The sequence below is a fragment of the Mytilus galloprovincialis genome, chromosome 3 (genome assembly GCF_965363235.1).
Source record: "Mytilus galloprovincialis chromosome 3, xbMytGall1.hap1.1, whole genome shotgun sequence".
NCBI classification, from domain to species: Eukaryota; Metazoa; Mollusca; class Bivalvia; order Mytilida; family Mytilidae; genus Mytilus; species Mytilus galloprovincialis.
The window spans coordinates 30,863,589-30,874,699 of NC_134840.1; the positions used below are offsets into that span (position 1 = coordinate 30,863,589).

At 32.7% G+C, this 11,111-nt stretch overlaps 1 protein-coding gene across 1 annotated transcript; it reads left to right on the forward strand.

Moving 5' to 3' along the window:
• Positions 1–754: 754 nt before the first annotated feature.
• LOC143067689 (galactose mutarotase-like) lies at positions 755–9,401 on the forward strand. Its single transcript, XM_076241144.1, has 8 exons — positions 755–868; positions 2,360–2,490; positions 3,220–3,377; positions 3,777–3,986; positions 4,319–4,400; positions 5,327–5,471; positions 8,807–8,978; positions 9,225–9,401. The coding sequence occupies exons 1-8, from the start codon at positions 804–806 to the stop codon at positions 9,300–9,302; spliced, it is 1,041 nt and encodes a 346-aa protein (XP_076097259.1). The 5' UTR covers positions 755–803; the 3' UTR covers positions 9,303–9,401.
• The last annotated feature ends 1,710 nt before the right edge of the window (positions 9,402–11,111 follow it).

Below are 11,111 nucleotides of genomic sequence, written 5' to 3' on the forward strand. Positions count from 1 at the left end.
TTCAGGTTGTTTTGAGCTCATGAGAAAATTCTTTTATACGATATACGTATAGTTTTTTTTTATGTATAATTTAGGTGCTTTAAATTCCTTCCTATTTAACTGCTTTTATTGTTTATAAGATTTTCATCACAAATTGTTCATTTGACAGTTTTTTAAGAATTAGAATGAAGTTCAAAACAGTGTGGCTGTGGCCATTGATTGACACATTAAATTCATCCATTGACTGGGACAATTTAGGTGAACGTTTGTATGTAACGACCACTGTTCACGACGTACCTACGATAGACATTTAATCTGTGGGGTCACCAAAGGTTTCTTAACGCCTTTAATTATAAAATAATTCGAAAAATTAATCAGGAATAACCTTTATGTTTTACATTTATATAATTGATATAAATTAAAACATCGTGTTATTTCTGATTAATTTTTCGAATTACTTTATTAAGATGTTGAGAACCTTTGGTGACCCCATACTTTAAGTGTCTTTAAAAAGTACATAGTGAGCAGTGGTCGTTACATACAAACGTTCACCTAAATTGTCCCAGTCAATGGATGAATTTAATGTGTCAATCAATGGCCACAGCCACACTGTTTTGAATTTCATTCTACCACATTACCATGTCGATCCATAACTTTTAAAATGCAGAAAGTATGAACGAATTTTATAAGTACTACTACCATGACTACATGATTGTCTACCGGAAAAGATAAAAAGTTCAATTTGATAAGATTATAAATTCACACAACTTTTATCATAGTATTACTATCGTACACTTATTACTATCCTTTTGAATACACACAAAATGTCTGCTGTGAATATCTCAGAGGAAGATTTTGGGAGAACAAAGGACGGCTTGTCCGTAAAAAGGCAAGTTTTAAAATACACTCGTTACTTTCAACCTTGCACAAACTACGGGGCACCGAATGGGACTCTTGTGGTTTTGTATAAAATTCAATTCTGTCAAAATAAAATTATTTTTGTCTTACAAAACTATATGATACAGACTTGCTTTATGAGAACTTCATTTGACAAAATTCATTTTTGTTATGACAGAATTCCTTTTTGTAGACACAATTCATTTTTGTCAAAAAGGTATGCAAATATAAACTTATTTGCATACAAAATTGACTTTTGTTACCTGATATGGAAATTAAAACACAAAAGTCAATTGTGTGAGACAAGATTCAATTTTGTGAGACAAAATTGACTTTTTGTGAGATAAAATTGATTTTTGTGAGACAAAATTGACTTTTGTGAGACAAAATTCACTTTTGTCAATTTTGAGAGACAAAAGTCAATTTTGTGTCCTATGCAAATTAGTTCACAGAATCCAAAACTAAACTAATTTGCATACAAAATTGACTTTTGTCGTCCAATTTTCAAATTAGGTAACAAAAGTAAAGTCTGTGTTACAAAAATGAATTTTGTCATGACAAAAGTAACTTTTGTCCACTGAATGATTATTTTATATGACAAAATTTTAAATTTGTAGTATGCTACAAATTTTGTTAAGAATTATGTACCCTTGTGTTGATTCAATGCTGAACCTATGGAAATTTTATAGGAAATCCACAGCCTTTATCCTTGCACTCTCATATTTGGCAATTTGATGACTGATAGATATACGATATACGATTATTGCATGCAGTGCTAGCATTGATTTCCTTAAAACAAGTTTATAAATGTAGTTATTGGTAAAAACAAATAAAAGTATTGACCAAATCAAGTGGGCTATGGTTTTTTTTTTCAACAAGTCGAAAACAATTTTTTTCTTTCAATTTTAGCATTGCATATTGTGGCAGCTGAGGGTGAAACAAACAATGTTTTTTTTCTCAGAATCAAAAACAAATTATTTTTTTCTCCAAAAACTGGAAACAAACTTTTTTTTCCAAAAAAAACCATAGCCCCCCCCCCCCCAGAAAATCAAATGGTTGCTGCCTAATCTATGTTTCAAATTTTATAACAAAAATCTCTGTATTAAAGGCTGTGGATTTTCTATAAAAATCTTGGTTTATTTGCCACAAAGTACTCTTTTTCTATTAAATGAAATGAAACAGTAAATAATAATGCTTTGCGTCAAGTTTCCCCTTGGTGTATGCACAAAATGGCCTATCTCTATTATTCGTTATATCTGTAGTTTTGATACAATTGAAGTTTGAAAAAAATCGTACAAAAATGGCCTCAGAAGGGGTCATAAACCTTAAACTGAACACCTTTTTGTTAAACAAAACTCACTTTAGTCCATACAAAATTGAATTTCGAGTACAAAATCACATGAGTCCCATTTGGCGCCCGTACAAACGTATTAAGTGATCACTTTCAAAATATATTGACGTCCTAGCATATTTTTATTTTCAGGTTTACACTGAAGAATCAAAACAATGTTACAATAAGAATAATCAGTTATGGAGCCATAGTGACCGACATCCTGGTCCCAGACAGAAAAGGCGATGTACAGGACATCAACCTAGGGTTTGATGATATTAAAGGTATACCTAACAATTCCTTAAATAGCTTATTGTTTGTTATAGATTATATAGTATGATAAGGACATTGGCAATATTATCACATCTTTTGACTTTTAATAGCATTAATTTACATTGTCAACATTTGGTGGCACATCCAGAGCTGATATATAAAGATGGTTCATATTAGTGTTGTTTTTTTTTTACTCGGGTGTTTAAAGACAATAACAATCAAAACCAAGGAGTAAACAAAGACTCACAAAACCAAAGGACATTTACAACACATGTACATCAACAGTTATAAATAATAAATAAGAAACAACACGAACTCCACTAAAAACCGGGAGTGAAATCAGGTGCTCCGGAAGGGTAAGCATTTCCTGCACCGTATACGGCACCCGTCGTGTTATGTCTTTGTTCAGTTCGGTAATGATGGAAGGTTAAGTTTATACATATACAACAAAATCTGGCTTATCCAGCCTCTTGATCCATTGTAACTTTTACAACAAAATATAGGTGACCATAGGTGCCATCTATGGTCACCTACATTTTGTTGTAAAAGTTACAATGGATCAACTTCATGGTAAACCAACAATCCACAATCTGGTTTATATTGCATTGTTCCCTCCCACAATATTGACAAACAACCCTTTAGTGAAAACTGTTTAATCTGCTTTTTGAATCTTTATTAAGTATTATCCCCTGCCAAATTGTAAACGCAATATGTTGAATACGTTTTCTGTTTTCGCTTAGGATACGAGAGTCCGCTTCAGAGATATTTTGGTGCTTTGTGTGGTAGAGTCGCAAATAGAATCGCTGATGGGAAGTTTACATTAGATGGAACGGACTATAAACTTGCGATTAATAATGGTCCTAACCATCTTCATGGAGGTCTGAAAGGTTTTGATAAGGTATACATGCTGAAGTTTGTGTTTTGATACCGGGAAAGACATCCTCATTTATTATTTACACTATAAAGACTTCTTAATTTAATTTTAGTATGAAAAAATAATTGAATTTCGTACACGAGAAATCATACATCTATTCTGATTTGAAAAAAATATGTGTACATGAAAAAAAAAATAACATTACTTCCGATACCATCAATTAAAAGTAAGTTGGAGATTTAAACGAGTTGTGTTTACTATATGAACAGCACTGTCCTAAATACATATATAATACAGTGTCTATGCATTTACTGAAACTTTCCAAGCTGATAATACGAATTGCTTACATTTCATGTATTTTAAGGTAAATAAAAAAAAAAATTACTTAAAAAACTTTATTAAAGCAAATGTATATTTAAACAGGTTGTATGGAAAGCTGATGTTAAAGATTCAAAAGTAGTGATGTCGTACACAAGTCCCGATGGTGAGGAGAATTATCCAGGGGAACTAACTACGACTGTTACATACGAACTGACCAATGACAATGAATTTATCATAGATTATACAGCCACTACTACTAAAGCCACGCCCATTAATGTAACCAATCATTCATATTTTAACCTTGCTGGACAAGTGAGTTGAGTAAACACTCCATGTATCTGTCTTCATTTTTTTCTCTTCAGAAAGAAATCTACAAAAAAAGTATTTATTACAATTGGTTGATGGCTATTGGAATAGACAATGGGAACGGTCCATTTCTTGCCAACTATACCAGTAAACAATCAAGCTTGTCAATTCATTGTGATTTCTTCTATGTGGGAAGATGCTTTGTTCTTTATCCTGAGCAATCATTCTTAAAATAGTGTTATTGGCTAAATTCTAGTCAATTTATGCCAATCTACGTCTCTCTTAAGTATGATGTGTGACCTAACTTTATTGTAACTACAACTTTTGTTTTTTTACAGGGTTCACTTAATATAGACGATCACATTATCAAGGTCAACGCTGACTATTATACTCCTTTGAACGAAAATGTAATCCCAACAGGTGCGTAATGATAACCCACATCGCATCGTTAGTAGGTGTTCAGTGGCAGTGTTTCTGTTAGCATATCATTGCATTATGTTTGTAAAAGATTAGAAACTTTGTTATTTTGCTATCAACTTAATATTAAAACCAAATCATTATATATATATTATATATATATATATTTATATATCAATATAAAATAATGATTAAGTTGGTGGTTAAGTCTTGCTTGTGTGTTTCTGTACGTAAATGGGTATGTGTGTTCTCGTTGATTTACCATTCCCATCAATGATGATAACATTTCGTATTAACATTTCGAGGAAAGGTCCGTAATACACAACGTTTACTTTTTAAATGCGTGATTATCCCCCTGCACAGAATTAAATTTTGTTTTGAGTGGGGCACAGACAAATATCCGAACGTATGAAAAAAGAAAAATAACAAAAATAAAGAACTCCGAGGAATATTCAAAAAGAAAGTCCGTAAGTAAATGGCATACTCAAAAGCTCAAACACATCAAACGAATTGATAACAACTGTCATATTCCTGACTAGGATTTTTTTAATGTAGAAAATTGTGGATTAAACCTGGTTTTCTTGCTAACTAAACCTCTCACTTGTATGACAGTCTTTTAAAATTCTATACAAGTATATTAACAACGATGTGTGAACAAAACAAACAGACATGATAGATAAAAATGTCAAAAATTGGGGTACAGCAGTTCACATTGTGTAATCTAAATGAAACAAGATTTCCATTCTGAAGGAGACTGCACAAAGTTTGAATATATACAATAAGGAAAGGATGTTACTATAAAAAAAAACCGACCGATTTACTACCATTTATCATGTCCTTTCTTGTTACTGACCAAAATCTCGATTTAGATATTGAGTTACAATTATTAGTGATTATTAAATGATTTCCCCCCTTCTTCTCCCTTTCAGGTGAAATTGCTCCTGTAGAAGGAACACCATACGATATTCGAACAGCAGTACGTCTAGGGGATCACATAAAAAAAGTCAACAATGGAAAAGGGTTTGACATTAATTTTTGTGTAGGAAAAACGGGTCAAATGAAAAAATGTGGCAGGTATAATTATAATACAGTACTTGTTGTGTTGGTTACCGTTATTGGCCCGAGTACACAGTTATTTCGTAGTGCATTTCTTTTAGAAAATACATGGAAATAAAAAAAAATCACACCTGCGCTTTCTCAATAATATTTTTACAGTAGGGTGAACTACTTTTGAGACAAATTGTATTTAAATAATAGAAAACTTCATCTGCTCTAACTTAAAATATGGACAATTTTAGGTTTAGGAGATCTTGAAATCTTTTGACAGCTTCCGAAATGCTTATTTTTAAACTTTTTCAGCGGGACCAAATCACTACTTTACTTTAAAAATTCATAAATCAATTTTTTTCACAGTGTAATTGTATCCCCTTCTTGCTGTTTGAGGCATAACACATGAAGAAATAAATTTGGAAGGGGTATAAAAAAGATTTGCAAGTAACACACTGTCCACACTAGGGACTATATTTGTGGACAAATCGAGGGACGATAACTGTGTACTCGGACCTATTGTTTATAAAGTAATACACATCCTAGTGGAATACCGAAACATTCAGTCGAAGAAAAATCTTTGCTTCGGTAATCGGTAAGCAACACATGCGCAAACAGCGACTCCCATCGCGTTGCTCATAGCAAGTAAAATCTGATGACAGGTCTCATTTCGTGGTGTTATCTTGGAGGAAAGGAGAAAGGGGGAAATTGACTTCTTTTACGGTAACAATATGTCCTTTCCTACCAATCAGCTTCATCTAATACCCATAGCAGGGACCTGCAATTATAAAAACAAATATGCTATATGATGCAAGGGGAATCTAAATGTATAAATTACACAGGACACCACAATACCCAAACAATAAACTCTATTTGGCCCGAGAACACAGTTATTTCGTAGTGCATTTCTTTTAGACAATAAATTCAAATTAAAAAAATCGCACCTGCTCTTTATCAAAAAGATTTTTATAGCGTAGTGTACTACCAGTGAGATAAATAATATCAAAGTTATAGAAACTTCTACCAGCTCTAACTCAAAATATTGACATTTCTGTGTTAAGGGGGTATAAAATTCAGTTTGACAGCTTCAGACGTGATAAATTTTGACCCTTTTGAACTGGACCAAATCACTACTTAACATAAAGATTCAGCACCCAATTTTTATACGACCCCAAATTTTTTTTGGGATCGTATATTTGTATGATGTCGTCGTCTGGGTCGTCTGCGTCGTCGTCGTCCGAAGACACATTGGTTTCCGGATAATAACTTTAGTTTAAGTGAAGAGATCTTCATGAATTTTTTTCAGAAGGTTTAATATCACAAAAGGAAGGTTGGGATTGATTTTGGGGATGATGGTCCCAACCGATTAGGAATTAGGGGCCCAAAAGGGGCCCAAAACAAGCATTTTTCTAGTTTCAGGATAATAACTTGTACAGAAGTATTTCAATTGCTCTAAAATCATACCGCAATGTTTAAAACCACAAGTAGAAGGTTTGGATTCATTTTAGGGGATTATGGAGCCAAAGTTTAGGAAGTAAGGGCCAAAAAGGGGTCAAAACAAGCTTTTTTTCTAGTTTCAAGACAATAACTTATGTGTAATTGTATGGATCTCTCTGAAATTGTACCACAATGTACCATATAACAAAGGGGAGGCTGGGATTAAGTTTTGGGTTAATTGCCCAAAATATGTAGGAATTAGGGGCCAAAAAGAACCATGATTCTGGTTTCCAAACAATTATGACAATAACTTGTGTTTAAGTGTATGGATCTCTCTGAAATGGTATTACAATGTTCAATACTGCAATGGAAAGCATGGGATTGAGTTTAAGGGTTATTGCTCCAAGGGGGGTTCAAAAAGTTGTGGGGGATTTTTTGTTTACCATTTTTTGAAGGGCTTCCTTTTTTTTCAAAGAAGTTTCAAGAAGAAATCTTCAATTGCACAGTATTGTGCAATAGATTTGTTAGATCTTTGACCACATTAATTTTGTGACAAAAACCTATATTATGTCAAAAATTTGATCACAATCAAAATTCAGACAGAATCAAGCTTGAATATTGTGACCAAATTTGCCCCAACTATTCAGGGTTCAACCACTGGGGTCGTATAAAGCTGCGCCCTGTGGAGTACCTGGTTTTTAACATGTAATAACATCCCCTACTTAATATTTCATGCATTTAACATCAAGAAATAAATTGGGAAAGTGTATCAAATAAAACATGCAAGTTATACACTGTTTACACTAGGGACTATATTCGAAAAACCAAAGGACGATAACTGTGTCCTTGGACTATTTTTAAGAATAAATCATTCATCTAACTATAAAGGTATAAATTGATATTTGAAAATTTTATACATACTTATATTTAAGCAAAACTTTCTGACAAATAAATATATGAAGACTACTCTAATGTGATCATTTAAAGTACTCTCGAGAACAAAAATTATGTCTGACAAATATGATTGATATACGCAAGCGAAATAGGCAAAACATTAGGGAGCATAATTATGCTAATAAAAATGAGATAAAGAAAATATACTATGTGTTTTTTTTTCTATTTTGTGATGTTATACTATTGTTTCAGAAAAGGGAGAAGGTTTGGTACCATTAAAACGTTTAATTCCGCTGCAATTGTTTGCACCTGTCCTAAGTCAGGAGTCTAATGGTCAGTGGTTGTCGTCTGTTTACGTGGTTCATAAGTGTTTCTCCTTTTTATATAGATTAGACCGTTGGTTGTCCCGTTTGAATTATTTACACTAGTTATGTTTTGGGCCCTTATAGTTTGCCGTTCGGTGTGAGCCAATGTTCCGTGTTGAAGACCATACCTTGACCTATAATGGTTTACGTTTATATATACATTGTTACAGTGTCTCGTATATGTAAGTCTTTATAGGCTGGGTATTGGTCCTTTTTTATGATGTTGTTATGTATTTTAATGTAGATCAATATGTGACACTTTAATAAACTATTATTTATCTTATCTTATCTCATCGTTACTTCGATGGAGAGTTGTCTCTTTTGCACTCATATCACATCTTCCTATATCTACAAAATCATTAAGTTCAACTTTGCAATGTGTAATGCTAATGTGAAAATTCATTGTTTATAATCGGAAAATTTACTATCTAATTATTAAAAACATAACAATGACAACTAAAGCAAAATATTATGAACCAATAGTTCACACAGGGACACCGTTTACCAACATCAATACCGACAAACTGTTTGTTACAATCATAAGCGTTTGAGAAGGGGAAAAAATGTCGAGGAGACAAAATACTCTTATAAATACTCTTATAAATACTCTTATAAAGTCGCGGTTCTTTTTTTCCTATAAAGTTAGTTTGTTACATACTTTTGTAGAGTTGAGCATCCACCCTCAGGACGAGTTCTGGAAGTATCAAGCACAGAACCTGGTTTGCAGGTATACACATCGTACTATCTAGATAATGTCCAGGGTAAGGCAGGTGCTACATACGGGCAGTTTAGTGCCTTCTGTTTAGAAACACAACATTATGCTGATAGTGTTAACCATGTAAGTATATGTATAGTCTAGTATCAATTATAGTAATGGTATGTGAGTTATCCATGATGAGTTACAGATCAAGTTTAAGTTTAGTTCCGCTCTGCTGGTTTTTGTCAAAATCAAGATGTTGTTTTTTTAGTTTGAATTCTATTCAAAGAAGATAATTGCCCTCACAATTTACCATCTTTGAAATGTAGTAAAGAGTAATCAATAATATGTTGATGTGTTTTTTTATTCTTTTTTTTTTTATTTCAGGATAATTTTCCAAGTACAATCCTAAGACCTGGTGAAACGTACAGACATACCACACATTATAAATTCAGCACTATATAAGAGAAATGGTTAAATCAGTGCCACAATGGATTCACTTTTGAAGTTTAAAGAGAAATCCAAAATTGTTGTTATTGTAACAAATAAATAAGTTTATGTCAATGGAATTAACCACTTTCCCCGAACTCACCTCTGCACTTCTAATATGCATAAAATTTTTCGTAAGCTTCAATTTTATAGCCGAAAGTATATAAAAGTTTAATTCCCGTTCATATTCTTGAGTTTGTCGTTTGATGTTACATCTTAGATTTTTTCCCTTGGAGAACTTGATGTTGATTTCAGTACTTTGATATAGTTTGTTACATTTATTCAATGTTTTAATGTGAATCGCTAAGTCTGATATATTGAATGTAAACCTATCTTTTATTGAATACTATTTGTTTAAATCTAAATATCTGCGGATTGTTTCTGTTGTGTGGTGGTTGCTGCAATGACTTACTCATATATCCTTTTATTCATATTAACTAAACTTGCGTGTTCATAGAAACTGCATGTAGACCGTTAGTATTCAACCGTCGATTAACCAGAAGTAAAATTCAGTCCATAATTGCTGCTGTGACCTTACCATGTCACCAAGACGTTGCAGTGTTCTCAAAATCACAGGGATTTACATTATCCTATGATGTGTTATCAAAACAAGCTTGGTATCAGATGAACCTGCATGGGGTTCAAAAGTTATAATCTGGAAACTTCTGCTGTGATCTCGAAGCACAAATTTGGATTTCCGGACGACAATCATAATGTTAGTCAGTTCGCCTATTTTCTACCAGTACGCACATTCAATAAACGGATTATTTGGCAACTTTTTGATGCATATGTGAATATTTAAAAAAGAACAGTAAGGGTTAAAATTACAATTACAGTTACGAATTGTGGGATCAAATATTATGTTGTTTTGATAATCCATCGCTAAATTGGTTTTAAAAGAGAGGAAAAGAACATTCAAAGTCATAAGTCGAAAATAAACTGACAACGCCATGGCAATACTACGAACGAGATCAAATTAAAGGCAACCATAAATACACAAAACACAATAAGATAACTAAAAACTGAGCAACACGAACCAAACCAAAAACTGGGGTAACATATTTGATGAAAAAAGGCTCGAATGAGGTTAAATATAGATATAAGAAGATGTGGTATGAGTGCCAATGAGGCAACTCTCCGACCAAGTCAAAATTTGTAAAAGTAAATCATCAAGTACGGTCTTCAACACGGAGCCTTTGCTCACACCGAACAGCAAACTATAAAGGGCACAAAAATTACTAGTTCAAACCCATTCAAATAGGAAAACCAAAGATCTAATTTATAAAAAAAGAGAATCGAAAAACACCAATGAACCACATCAACAAACGACAACTTCTGGACATCAGATTCCTGACTTAGGACATGTTCAAACAAATGCAGCGGGTTTAAGTCCACAATGCAGTGGATTTAAACATTTTAATAGGTTCTGTACCAACCTTACCTACATAATATGACTTGTGAAAAACCATTGAAACGGGAAAACCAACGGTCTAATCTATATAAAACACGAGAAACACTTATGAACCACATCAACAAACGGCAACTAATCATGAACATCAGACTTTGGACAGGTGCAAATAAAATAAAAGTGAAAATTTGTATAGACTTATGACAGTTACACAATCTAAACTTGATTACAAGTGTATGGTTTTAAAAAGGTGAGTTTTAAGAAGAAGAAAAAGCATTAACGTTGTTGTTTTACAATTTTCAACATGCATAGATATGTAAATGTGTATATGTAATGTTTAAAACAAATAAGATTACGTTCAGTGGATATTTTGATAG